The sequence below is a fragment of the Armigeres subalbatus genome, chromosome 1 (genome assembly GCF_024139115.2).
Source record: "Armigeres subalbatus isolate Guangzhou_Male chromosome 1, GZ_Asu_2, whole genome shotgun sequence".
Lineage (NCBI taxonomy): Eukaryota > Metazoa > Arthropoda > Insecta > Diptera > Culicidae > Armigeres > Armigeres subalbatus.
In genome coordinates, this window is record NC_085139.1 from 63,515,632 (window position 1) to 63,530,151 (window position 14,520).

At 40.2% G+C, this 14,520-nt stretch overlaps 1 protein-coding gene across 1 annotated transcript; it reads right to left on the bottom strand.

Moving 5' to 3' along the window:
* Positions 1 to 3,106: 3,106 nt before the first annotated feature.
* On the bottom strand, positions 3,107 to 13,342 carry LOC134207236 (protein apnoia). The gene is made up of 3 exons (XM_062682984.1): positions 13,144 to 13,342; positions 3,628 to 3,761; positions 3,107 to 3,525 (listed from the first exon to the last, which is right to left on the bottom strand). Exons 1-3 carry the CDS (start codon positions 13,238 to 13,240, stop codon positions 3,394 to 3,396), a joined length of 363 nt encoding a protein of 120 aa, XP_062538968.1. The 5' UTR covers positions 13,241 to 13,342; the 3' UTR covers positions 3,107 to 3,393.
* Between the last annotated feature and the right edge of the window lie 1,178 nt (positions 13,343 to 14,520).

Consider the following 14,520-nt stretch of genomic DNA (forward strand, 5'->3'; position numbering starts at 1 on the left):
CAATCTCGTTGGCCTGTTTGCGATCACTGACCGTGACACGGAGTTTACTGGACCCAACCATGTCAATGGTCGTGACAGACGAAAATCGCTTTTCCAGATCTTTGCTAATCTGGCTGATATTCAAACGTTTGCCTTTGGGTCGAAAGAAAACAACATACGGCCCACTAGAGTCGTGAGGGTAGACCTTGGGACGGGGGCTAGTAGAGGAAATTTTAGCGTTGCTGGTGTCCATTTCATTTTGGTTTGGAACACCCGAATGCAACGAAACATCTGACATGGAATACGAAGTACCCCCGCCAACTTCGCCTTCGCGCATTGCGGACACGAAATGCGCCGCTGCAGCGAGGCACACTCTATTTTAAAACTAAACAATTATCACAAGGGCAGAAAAAAAACACACACACAAACAAAATAATGATTTGGGACAGAGGGGAAGACGAGTAAAAAAGAAAGAAAAAAACTATTCCAATAAGATGGAGAAGAGAGGGGAACAATGAGAGGGAGCTCAATTAAATACAACACACGTTCACACTGCTGTGTTGCCGGCTAACAGTTCTGGCAGCACACACTAGCTCGACTGGGTGGATGGATGGTGGCAGGACGGCAGCGTCTGTGTTGGTGGAGACGCACGATGGACTGTCGGCGTGGGACGATGATGCATGCGCCTGCGATGGACGCCGAATTAACTGCAAAGTTTTGCGTAGTTGCAAAACCAACGAAATGGCTACTTAACTGCTACAGCTAAGCACCACTTCCACTCAAGCACTATGCTTCAAAACACTTTCGAAAAAAAAAACCACTACCTGACTTCAGGAAAAAAAAACGAATGAGAAGCAGACCGTACGCAGACTTACAACCGTCTCGCTCGGATGCTCGACGTGGAATCATGTCTATGGTTGTCTAATAAAGACTGCTCTTTATTATTATAAAAATAACTTAACCTAAACTCAAGAGTACGATTGCTTACCCTCAAGTAGATAGCAATCGTTCTCTTTCCTTTCTCATTTCCATGTTTCTGGAACTGTCGTTGGCGCGACAATGCTTAAGATATAATAAAAATCTATTACATCTTTTTCAAAAGAAACATGGAGATAATCTAATTAGGCAGACAGACATGTGGTGATGCTCAAACTAGTCCTTCCACCACACCAGGTTGCATTAGATTCATGTCCAGACGCTATCTCTTTAATCTTTATCAGAAATAAAAATAGCTTCCGTATGAAGGGGGAGGGAAGAATATCAGTGTGGAAGCTGATATATCTCCACTGGCAAAAGGAAGGCAATGGCGGGCATAGAAAAGCTTTCAATCAATAACTGAGGAAATGCAAATAGAATACTAAGTTGAAAAGCAGGCCAAGTTCCTGTTGGAATGTAGAGCAATTGAAAAAGAAGAAGAATAAGAAGAAGAATAAGAAGAAGAAGAATAAGAAGAAGAAGAATAAGAAGAATAAGAAGAAGAAGAATAAGAAGAAGAAGAAGAAGAAGAAGAAGAAGATGGACATTGTCGGTCGAACATTTGCAAAGGTGGCAAATTCCTACCAAAACCTGTATAAGAACTGTGCATATACGAAAATGCTAGATTCTTATCACATATCATATAGGCATCATTGTAGTGAAATGTGGTCCTCCCAGGATTTTGAAACGCTAGCGAACCTAGCGGTGGAAGTCAAGCTTTACTGAACAACACGCATAAGATGGAGCAGCATCGCATGCTTTGTCGCATACACGGGAGAGCCGTTCGTCGATTGTTGATACACGAAAACCTACTTTGAAACTTGCAGTTTGTTCTATGATTCCTATTTGTTTTGTGTTCTTATACTAATATTGTATGAGACATAACCTGTGTTGAACTTAAACTAGAATTAAAAAAAATAAATAAATAAAGAAAAAAATGGGACCTCACAATTTTGCCAGCTTTTCTTTCAATATTTGTTTGTGAGCTTACATTTTTAGTATAAGAATCTAATATTTTCGCATATGCACAGTTCTTATATAGGTTTTGGTAGGTTCTTATACACATTTGATAGAAAATCTAATACAAATCTCATATCAATATTGCAGCAGCAGTGTACGAGAAAGGCAAAAACAGCTTTTGATACTTATCTTTTAATAAAGAAAGGCATATTGATCCCTAGTCTTCCTAGTTCTTCCACCAACTTAAACGAATGGAGACAGAAAAACAGATCTGTCTCTGCACCCCTAAGGTCGGATCGGGTTGGCTTTATTTCTCACGCCAATAATAGTCGTAATTCAAATACTAATTACTAATTTTGCTCAAAAGGATTGGAACCGCTAATATACAAACCACCATTTTCACCCATCATCATTGTAATGAGAAGAAGCACAAGCGAATGAAAGTGAATGTGGCAGTTTTCGGCACGCGTGTGTCTACTTTTAGACAGAATCGTCGCCCCCGAGTTCCGAGAAGTCGTTAGCCCACACAAAAGCGCGACAGTCGCGATTATAAACCCATCGAAACCTAAAAAAAATAAATTCACTTTCACTGTTTATCTTCTACAGAGCTGTCCCCTAAGGACAGTTTTCCAACACACATTTTCCATTTCCTTATCAGGAAAGTCATCGCCGTCAACATGTCAACTGGGTGATCATACCCGCGTTTGCTCCAGATCTCTATAACAAGTTTCCTTTTCTTGATGGCCCTACGCTGGCGACGCGACGGAACTCGCTACGCGGCATTCCCCGGGTTGACTTTTCCCGCTTCTGGTTTCAGGTAAATAGGCTTACACTTTTCCAGCTCATTCAATTACTTCTGTTAATTGACAACGTTATCGATCGTTCAGTAAACTTGCCAAGGCTTGATAAATCAAACCGATAATTAAATCGTCAACGTGGTATCACTGCGTCGTTGGTTATAGAAAGCTCTGTGGTATTCGTGTTGTTGGATGACAAATTCGCGTCGTCTGTCTGATGGTCATTCGATGGGGTAGGTGGGTGAAGCATGCGTACATAAACTCTCCCTTTTTAAAAAGAAATGACTAACGATTAGCAGATCGTGACCACAATGGCTTTTCCTTCACCACAGATTAATTTCGATTTTTGGTTCTGGTCATCAGACAATGAAACAATTCGCCAACGGAACGTGATATGGATTGGTAACCAGTTGAAAGCATTGCTCTTTATTAGTTTGTGATTGTTCGGTGAACTCTGAACTAGATTCTGCCGACGCATCCATACGTCGTTGGTGAGTCCCTCGCTTCCGAGTTTTGGTAATTCGTGACTCGCGATCGCGCATTGAATCGCATTTCGATAATGACGGCGAAGAAGATGATTCGGTGTAATAAATTACAATAAATAGAAAATAAATTAAGTCTTAAAACTAGTCAGCGATGAGGAGAGATTTGGCACTGTAGCTGCTCAGTTTTGGTGATCGATTTACCAATCCTTATGATAGAGGATTGGTAACGATGGCGCCGCCGGGGCGGCATATGCGACTGGTGGTGGGAGGGGAATGGGGTTGGCACTTCTTGCAATGATTTGCGACACGGCAAGGACCAGAAGAATAACCTGTGAAGTAGTAAATGTTGATGAATGCAATATTATTAAAGGGAGACTTCCACATATATGCACTTTGCTGCCAATCAATTATGTTTTCGATGGAATACTTACGCCAACGCCCAAACCCTTCATGGAGACTACAGTTAGAGCCGATAGTAGGGTAGTGATAACACCAACGACAAACGCCGTTGGAACGACGGCAAAGCTCATTCGTTTCAAGAAGTGGTGGCCAAAGGTTCTACCCTCTGAAAATAAAAAGGAAATAATGCTATTGGTAATCATATGTTTATATTTTATGTTTATTTTAATAAGAAAAGTAAATGATTGAAAAATGAATTCCCAAAAAAGTTTATTTATTCATTTAGAAACCTGTAACTGGATTGTGCCATAGGAGAAAGTGGGGAGACTCGATCCACCCCAGTTTTACCGAGAACCATATATTTTAGAGCTCCAGCTTTCCATTGCATATTATTAGCGCAATGAACAAATCATGGTTTATTAGGAATGGGTAATCAAAAATACCCTTTCAGTTTTGCATGTTTGTCTTACGAAAACCTGTTTTCGACCATGAAAGCTTTCATTGGCCCATTCCAATATTCGCTGGTTTGACGTGAAATAAACGTGGTAGGTAGTATTAGTATGCGAGTTCAACAAATACAACAACATTTTTTTTATGCGGTATATATGCACCGTGTTAAATAAAAATTACATATATTCATAGAATATTGACCTGTTCTGAATATGTTTTGTGATCATTGTAGAACATAGGTAGGAAAATGTGTATGGACGATGTTCTTGGTTATCCAAGAAATTCCAGAAATATAGGTCTTCAGATCTACACGCGTAATCAAAGATATTTGGCTTATTTTTAAATATGTTATGTGTCCATTGTGGTTTATACAATCGAATAGGGAGTGAGTGCTAATAATGGACCTTAACAACTAAAGTTTACTTCAGTCGCTCCGCTAGAGCAAGCCTCTTGACAAATTGTAGTTCTGCTGCAGCAGATGACAAGTAACAGGTACCAGCGTCGTGTAAACTAAAAAAAAACAATAAAAAATAAAACTAGCCAAAACATTCATTTTAACTAATAAAGCAAGCATTTTAAAATGATGTAGCTAGCATGCCTATTATGGCCACCCCCGGGTCCATAATACGCAACGTCGAGTTTGCTTATATACGTATTATGGTCCCCCCATTTGATTTACATGATCCATTCCCACATGTTCTTATTGCCTATAATAGACCCCTCCTTGTGTGCTAGTAATGGACCCTTTAGCATATTTACATTTACAAATTAGTTAATATTACTAAACTTCTGCTTCACTGTCCATAACAAATGTATGGAACTGCTGTCCTGTTACATGAAGCAGCTTCACCCGACGGAAGTTTACAGAAAATAGTCGATCCCAGCGTTTAATTTGGAACTTTGTTCAGGGGGTACATTACTAGCACTCACTATCTATGTGTAAGGAAGATGTTCGCGGTTATTCAAGAAATCGCTGAAGTGAAGGCCTTTAGATCTACACGTCATATGTACAATAGACTATGTAGGGGAACGATTCGCCACTTCATCTTATAGCTCCTATTTCTATCTCATCAAAAACAAAGAAATGGAAAGGAATTTGGTTTGTTTATTATTTTTGTCATTTTTTTTTGCCGAGGTGAGCCAGTCAGCCAGCCAACCTCTTAAATAAAGACGATAATATAATTTTTTTCAGCAGTGAGCACGAACGTTGACAAAAAGAAGCGACGAATTTGGTGTCGTATTTATTTATTTAGCGATGAGATGGACATCGGAACAGTTCCCCTATATAGAATCTATCAAGCCTGTCTTGTATGTTATCGTCAGGGTTGTGCTGAACCATTCTCATACGATAATGATTGGAAATATTATTTGATGACTTCTCAGGTGTGAAAAGTAGGCGAGTTGTCATCGGCGATAACTTTTCAAATTTTGGAATCAATTGATAATAAACACAAAATTATCATTTAAATGTAAACCTTACCAATACAAATTTAATGTCAACAATGAAGTTCAATCTGATGTTTGGCATTGTACTTTGGAGCTATGTACATACATCAATCAAGATACAATTATCGAACGATACTTGCTAGCGAGCTTTTATCAATCGATAATTTGGATAATGGGATCGCTTGAGAGTATTGCTCATCCTCAATTATTTGAAAATTTGTTTTTTTCCCATCCCTGGTGCCCATTGTGGTACATATTAGAAATTGTGTACGGAAGCTGTGCGTGGTCATATACTCGAAGAGAATGCACCATACCTCAATCAATATGTATCTTTGACTACGCGTGTGGATCTATTGTAATTACTTCAGAGATATCTTAGATGACCAAGAACTTTTGCTGTTACGCGTGTAGACCAAAAGGCTTAACTCCAGGAATTTCTTAGATGACCAAGAATTTATGCACTGAACACTTTCTATTATTTGTACTACAGAGAACACGTACCATAATCGAATCTGGCAAACTTATGTTTGGTTATGCTTGTAGATCAAAAGTTCTTACTCTTTGAATTTCTTGGATGACCAAGATCATATTCTGTGAACGCATTCTATTGTTTGAATCACAAAGGGCAAACCATATTTGAATCGGGCAAATAGATCTTTGGAGTCTTGCAAAATCCGATATGAAAACAAAAACCACCACGCTTTTAAATGATGTTCTTTACTGACAATCACTGCAAGCGCATCGTAAAGTAAAGAGAACGTATTTGGAATATTTCTTGATTTTTAACAATGTGCAGATTGTGAAAATATCAGAAAAATCTACTAACAGAAAATACCAAAAAATACTAGGAAAAATAATTCTGACCTGACTTCCGGAAACGTAGTACCCTTTTCCGTTCAGCTGTACCATCACCAAGTCTTCTTAAAATGCTGAAACTTCATCGAATCTACTCTCAAGCGCTTGTTCCACTATCACAGTTCTTCTAAAAGCTTGACCAGTTCCTCATATTCAAAAGAGAGGGGGAGGGGGGGATTTAGCATTTCAGAATTTTTACTGTCTTAGAGAAAAGTAGTAGGGTCAAGGCGGATATCTTCACCTTCAACACGTGTCAGTTCTCTAGTTTTAGTAATGTTTACTACTTGATACTTGATGGGCTACAGCTCTTCGATGAACCTACGCCGAATGGAGAATCCTTCTCCACTGGACTCGATCCTGGGCAAATCGCTTCCAGTCGCCCTGAACATTGAGCGCCCTCAGGTCCTCTTCAACTGCAAAAAGCCATCGTGTACGCGGCCTTCCACAAAGCATGCGGCCTCTTCCGGGCTCTCTACGAAATATTATCTTCGCTTGACGTTATTCCGGCATACGAACAACGTGACCAGCCCACCGTAGTCTGCCGTGTTGTATAAGCTTAATAATATCCAGCCCTTTATACACCTGGTACAATTCGTGATTCATGCAACGCCGCCAGATACCGTTTTCCTGTTTACCGCCGAGTATTGTCCGCAGCACCTTACGCTCAAACACTACGAAAGCTCTCCGATCAGCCTCCTTTAACGTCCATGTCTCATGGCCGTATAAAGCCACCGGAAGAATCAGAGTAGTATACAGCGCGAGTTTTGTTTTCGTTTGCAGACTATGGGACTTAAGCTGGTTTCGAAGTCCGTAATAAGCCCTATTTGCAGCTGCAATACGCCTTTTCACCTCGCGGGTAACATCATTATCGCACGTCACTAATGTTCCAAGATACACATTTTTCACCATCCAGCACCATTTCGCTACCACCACCACTAATGAGCCCACGTTGATTGCCAGCGACCATGTACTTCGTTTTGCTGGTATTGATCGTGAGTCCAATCCTCGCTGTCTCCCTCTTAAAAGGCACAAAAGCCTCTTCCACGGCACGGCGATCAATTCCGATAATATCGATATCGTCCGCAAATCCCAGGAGCATATGCGATTTTGTGATAATGGTACCGCTTCTTTGCACACCAGCTCTCCTAATCGCTCCCTCGAGCGATTGAACAGTAGATTCGAGAGTGCATCACCCTGCTTTAATCCAGCTAAGGTAACAAATGACGTCGATATTTCATCCGCAACCCTTACGCTTGATTTCGATCCGTTCAACGTTATACGAATCAGCCGTATCAGTTTCGCCGGAAAACCATGTTCAACCATAATTTGCCATAATTCATTCCGTTTCACTGAATCGTACGCCGCCTTGAAATCAATCAACAGATGATGTGTCTGCAAGTTGTACTCCCGGAATTTATCAAGGATTTGTCTCAGGGTAAACATTTGATCCGTCGTTGATCGGCCCTCACGAAAACCTGCTTGGTATTCGCCGACGAAGGACTCTTCAAGCGGTCTCAATCTGTTGAACAGAATACGGGACATGATTTTGTACGCCGAATTGAGGAGGGTTATTCCTCGGTAATTGGCGCACTCCAGTCTGTGCCCTTTCTTGAAGAGAGGGCAAATGAGGCCGTCCAACCAGCTAGCAGGCATTTCCTCGTCTTTCCATATTTTCGACATAACATGGTGCAAAACTTCATAAAGCTGCTCACTGACATGTTTGAGAAGTTCAACCGGGAGCTGGTCCTTCCCCGCAGCCTTATTATTTTTCAGCTCTTTAACAGCTTTTTTAACCTCATCTAGTGTAGGTGACTCCACAGCTTGTCCATCGTCGCTAATATTTATTCTGTTCACCGATGCATCGTCACTATTCCTCCATTCAACAAAGTCTCGAAGTGTTGCTTCCACCTGGCAGCCACTTCGGTTTTATCTGTCAGCAAATTCCCTTCTTGGTCGTTGCACATGACGGGAGATTGCGCTGTCTTTATCCGCACGCCATTGATAGACTCATAAACCTCCGCATATCGTTCTGCTCCATTTTTTCCTGCGCCTCACTAATCACTTGTTCTTCGTACTCTTTTTTTCTTCCTGCGGTGGGTTCGTTTTTCGGCTGCTCTTGCTCCCTTGTACCGATATCTATTCGATCGGATACCCGACACCAACATCCGGCTTCTGGCAACGTTCTTCTCGTCTGTAACTCTCTGACACTTCACATCGAACCAACCCGTCCTGGGTCGCCTCTGTGCAGTGCCTATCACTTCTCGTGCCATTGTGCTCACTCCCATAGATCGTTGATGTTGTCGCTAACATTGATTGCACTTATCCGTTCGTCGAGCTTCTGGCAGTACTCAGCCGATACTCCTTCCGCTGACAATCGCTGGATATTGTAACGCATCGTTCGCTGTGATCTTTCGTTCGATACAGTTGACAACCGTGATCGAATTTTACTGACAACGAGGTAGTGATGGACAACGAGGTAGGTAGAGTCAATGTTCGAACCTCTGAATGTCCGCACATTGATAACATCCGAGAAATGGCGCCCATCCACCAGTACATGGTCTATCTGGTTGCAAGTTTCACCATTTGGGTGTCTCCAGGTGTGCTTTCGGATGTTCTTTCGTGCAAAGTAGGTGCTACTGATGGCCATCCCTTTGGCAGCAGCAAAATTTACTAGCCGTAGGCCGTTGTCATTGGTAGCGGAGTGAAGGCTCTCCCTACCGATTATGGGACAGAAAAAGTCCTCTCTACCGACCTGAGCGTTAGCGTCTCCGATAACAATTTTCACGTCATGCTTTGGGCACTCTCCATAGGCTTTATCAAGACATTCATAAAACGTTAGTAATGTTTAACAAGCTTCAAATTCGTGATGTAGCTTCCGTATTTGCAGTAGAAGCATAAGTATTGTAGGGTGCTGTCAATACGATACACCGCGCGGCTGTTGTAATGTTTCCAAAAGCGCATTTGCACAAGATTCCGCGCGGCGTTCTACATTCGAAAGGAACAACCGCACCTTAGGAAACGCCGCAATGTTATCTTCCCATAAGAATTGAGTATACAGGCAGCAAAAACCGCAGTACGTCGTTTCCTGTGGGGAACGCCGCGTGTACTTTTGGGCAAATGCGTTAATACTAGAACGCTAATGGCGCTGTACAAGCTTCAACAAGCATCAATTGGACATAATGCATGCATCATGTTGTATAGTGCATGTTTAATTCCATCACCAAAATCGGGTTGACACTTGTAGTACCGGTACTTTTGCTGCCAGGTCGAAGTAACCTAGGTGTTAGTCACGCGAAAAGGAACGACATTAGCAATCTTATACTTTTGAATCAACTGTATCTATTTGCCGAAAGGTATTAAAGGTCTCCAGTATTGTTCGCGATTCCAGTTTTGCTTGTAATTAGCCTTAATTTTCTTTGTCGTTTCGATCGTAATGACTCCAAGCCCCTCTTCTGACAGGATCAAACGGAGTGTCCGGGCGAAACATAATCTTTGAATGTTGTAACTTCGATCCTTGTAGTCGTCCGTGTAGTTGACCAGGGGTCACTTAGGGCTTTCATCCACATTCATTACCTGCCGTATCGGAGAACTTTAAAATGTTTGCTAGCCGTGAAAAATGTCTCTGCTGTCAAAAACACGTCTGTCCATAAGCCTCGGCTACTACGATTTTCCATCATACATTTTTCCTTTCTTCCAGAAAGGTATTAAGCAAGAGGTTAAAAACTATCGTGCCATAGCAGCGCTATGTGCCATGTCTAAATTGTTCGAACTAGGGGAAAAGATGGCCGGTTTTTTTTCTATTATTGGCAGGCGGGTTTTTGTCGACCAAATTTTATGAAATTTGGCCACAATATTCTTTGATATGCAAAGCATGTTTAGGCCAAATTTGAGCATAATCAATCATGAAAAACCCCCCTGACAATAATAGAACAAAACCTGCCAAAGCCGCCATTCCCCCTAGTTGTTTTGAAGTTTCTATCCTACAATTGGCTGAACTACATTTCTGATGATCAACACGGTTTTGTTCCAAAGCGATCTACAAATACTAACTTGATTATCTACTTTTGACTCTTCGATTGTTATACAAGCTCTTCAGAAAGGACAACAAATCGATTCAATAAATACTAACTTCTCATCAGTTTTTGACAAAATCAATCACTAAATCGCTGTGGCCAAATTTGAACTACTTGGATTCTCTGGTTCCATTCTCTGTTGGCTCAGTTCTTATTTGGGAAACTTCGTTTTTTTCCTGTGACTTCAGGAGTTCCCCAAAGCAGCCATCTTGGTCCATTATTTTTATAATTTACCTGAACGACATTAACTTGCTACTCAAGTGCTTTTTTAAACTATTATTTGCCGACGACTTCAAATTATTTAGGATCGTAAACGGTGTACAAAGATTCACTATTTTTGTAATCGCAGTTGGATCTCTTCTCCAGAGAAATGCTCTTTCATTTTGTTTTCTTGTAAACACTCAGCAATTGCCTTTGACTATACTATTGGATCAACCATACTACGTAGAGAGACTGTTGTCATAGTCTCTAAGGCTTCCGGTACACTGGGATGCATTTTTCGAATAGCAATGAAATTAAATATTTTCCACTGTTAAAATATCGTTCATTTGTAAAATCAACTTTAGAATATTCATCTGTAGATTGGGTAAATTACTGTCAGTAAATTCTTACGTTTCGCTTTACGTCACCTCACGTGGAGAAACCCTGACAATTTGCCCAGTTATGAGGACCGCTGTAGGTTAATTGAGCTAGATTTACTAAGAGTCCGCCGTGATACTGCCCGCTGCTCAAATGAATTCGATTTTCACGGGAAAGGTTTTCCCTCACTCTGTCACACTTTTAGAAAGGTTTAGAAAGGTTAGTTTAAATTGTTGAAACTAGATGTAGACTAAGTTAATTATTGTAAATAGTTGTAAGTAATTATTGTATTGTGTATCATTTGGAGTGAAATTGTATTCTGTTGGTACGAAAAGACGAAGAGGTTTTGCGACCACTTGAGAGAGAACAAATAGAGTTTAATTCAAACGTGCTTTTCCCTTTTCCTAAAAAATTAACAAATATCAGCAATTTCAAATAGTTTGGTTCTCTGATGATCCTCTGCATCCACTTTCTGTTAAACAAAAACTCAGATAAATCCGCGTAGCGTTGGTGGTGCCTTTCTCGCGCATCATAAAAATGAGAAAAACACTTAAAAGAGGACAAACATGCCCTATAGGCCCTGGATGATTTGGCATAAAAGTTATTTGGCATAACGGACATTTGGCATAGTTTTGAGCTGCAACAAAAAAGTGGCTCATTTGACATAACGGGCATTTGGCATAATTTGGAACTGTTAAAAGGGAATAGTTATTTGATGTATTTTTTACATAGATAAATATGTATATCAAGATGGACATATCAAGGATTTGTTCTGACAGATTTAGATTTAGAATACGGGCGAGCACATACTTCTAAAAAAGATATCAGGTCCACCTTCGGCCTATGGCAAGCAAACGCCTTCATTTAAAGACGAGATCACATCCACAATTGCCGTAATTTGAGCAAGCGCCTACTTTTGAAGAAGGGATCACATCAACCATTGCCGTAATCCAAGCAAGCCCCTAATGTTGATGAAGGGATCACATTCACCAATGCCTTAATTCGGGCAAGTGCCTGTTTTTTTTAAAAAAGGGTCATCCACTTTCACATTATGCCAGGCAAACGCCTTCTTTCAAAGAAGATATCATATCCACCATTGCCGTAATCGAAGCAAGCGCCTGTTTTTTGAAGAAGGGATCACATCCACCATACTTTTGAAGGAAGGAACACATCCAGCATTGCCTTAACCCAGGCGAGCGCCGACTTTTAAAGAAGGCATCATATCCACCATCAGATTATGCCAAGCAAACATCTTCTCATGAAGAAAAGATCACATCCACCATTGCCTTAATCCGAACAAACCCCTTCTTCCAAAGAATGGATTGCATCCAACATTTCCTTAATCCAGGCAAGCGCTTATTTTAACTCTACATTCGCTATTGCCTATTTTTAAAGAAGTTATCACATTGACCATTGCCTCAACCCGGGTAAACGCATCCCGATGGATACTTTATTTTGAAGAAGTAAACACATTTGTTCTTGTTAAGAAAATTATTTTGAGCTTTTTAGTGGAATGTCTTCACTTGTCATAAGACGAGTTTGTAAAATCCCATTGAATTCCACCAGTTAATTGTATCTTGACAGATACGTATTTCGACCTCAACAGTAAGGCCGTCTTCAGTGTCTCGTACTTGACTCGAGTCGAGTTTTTTTTAGAATTATATTAGAAGTTCAGTTTTGGAGTGATCCTTTAAGTCTACTTTGTATACGAAAAAAGCAAAAATCATATTTGTCGCACGCTTGCGATATTCTTGCTACTCTTCATTGTTCCGATTGTCCCCTTCTATTTTGAGCTTGATTCGTGTGGTTTCACTAATGAAAGCCAATGAATAATTCAAAATAATTATATTCGTAGACTGATGGAAATTGATCCCACGTGGTACGATTCCGAAACCCTTCCGGTATACAGCAAATATCACATTTCACATGGTTGTTAATGCAACTTGTTTTATTACATCACATTGCATTAGTCACTACATTATTTTATATTTTTCAGATTTAGCATTGAATATTTATCTACTGTACAAATGTCCTTTGTTATTTTTTGGATCACCATAGATATTGCTCTTGTATTCGATAAGCTTTTCACTTCCAATCCCGTCAAGATCACTACACTTAGTCCATCCCGTTCCCTTATTCACTGACCTGCTAAATCTTGATCTTCGTTTTCACACCGCACCACAGCCACCATGCAGCACAGAACCACGCAGGCAAGAATCACTTTTTCGTAGTTGGATGCCATTGTTGATGTTTGATTTGGAGCAACGTTACTTAGTGAAAAAAAAGTCACGAATCAAGTACGATCGAATTGTCACGACACTCAAAGTTCGACTGCGTTCCGAGAATTGACCACCCGGTCTTTTAAATAATTGTTTCGAGTGACAATGGACTGAGCGGGGACATACATTTTTCGGATATTTTTGCTCTATTCCTGTTCCGATTGTTAATATTCGACAGCTCTGCTATAATGCGTATCACCCGCGCGCGCATTGCTATACGACACATATCGGCGACATGAGGCATATGCAAAGATGTCCCAATCCAAGCCATATGCATATGCGTAAGAATCGAATTTGGTCAGGGGGCATTTCACTTCACGGTACGGTACTATTTTCTATCTGTCAGGTGCTGCCCGATTGATGTTTGGTTCGCCGCGCAGTAAACGGATGCCGACGAGTGATCCAAGTTTGGTGCTGTAACGTGCTGCAATGTAATCGGAAGCGTATTATAATCTCACTTTCCATAATCTTGGCAAACACACGGATTGGAATATGTTGTCATATTATTGTCATTAGATAATATACGCTGTGCCGTTCGTCTTCGCTTTTATTAGACTATGATTTACTCTGGATTTGTGGGAATGTTCATTGGTTAATGGTTACATACCTTTGCTGGTACGTACTATGAATGATTTATTACAAAATATCATTACAATTAATGATGCTAATAACAATAAAATATTGATTAAATTTTTTTTTCCTGAATAACGCCCTTTAAACACATGCCAAGCCTGTTCAGATCACGAGCTTAATTACTTGATATCACATTTATATGAAAATAAGGTGCGTGAACTTTGACGTCAAATACTCTTTATTATTTAAATGCTAAAGCCTACAGGCTGGATGAGCTAAACAAATTACAATCGGAAAGACAAACACTTTTATGGCAGCCTACATAATTCAGCACACAAGTTTTCAAAACTACATAAGAGTTTAATAATTTAAGTTTTATTTTATATAGATGAAGCTTTTAAGAAATTTTCAACTGATAACCTTTATTCAACTAAGGAGCTGTAATAAAAAAATAAAAGAAAAACTTACATGTGAAGTGGGGCATCTTAAAACTGTTTTATCTCATTGAACTTCCCAACAACATATTTTGTCTGTTAAACCATGCAAATTAAATTATGAAGCTTAGTGGAACATAAACTATAAATAGATAATTGTGTAGGAACTTGAAACATTTAGTGAGTCGAACAGAACAGCTGTATTTTTGCAGGTTGGAAATGCTTTGCTGCACATT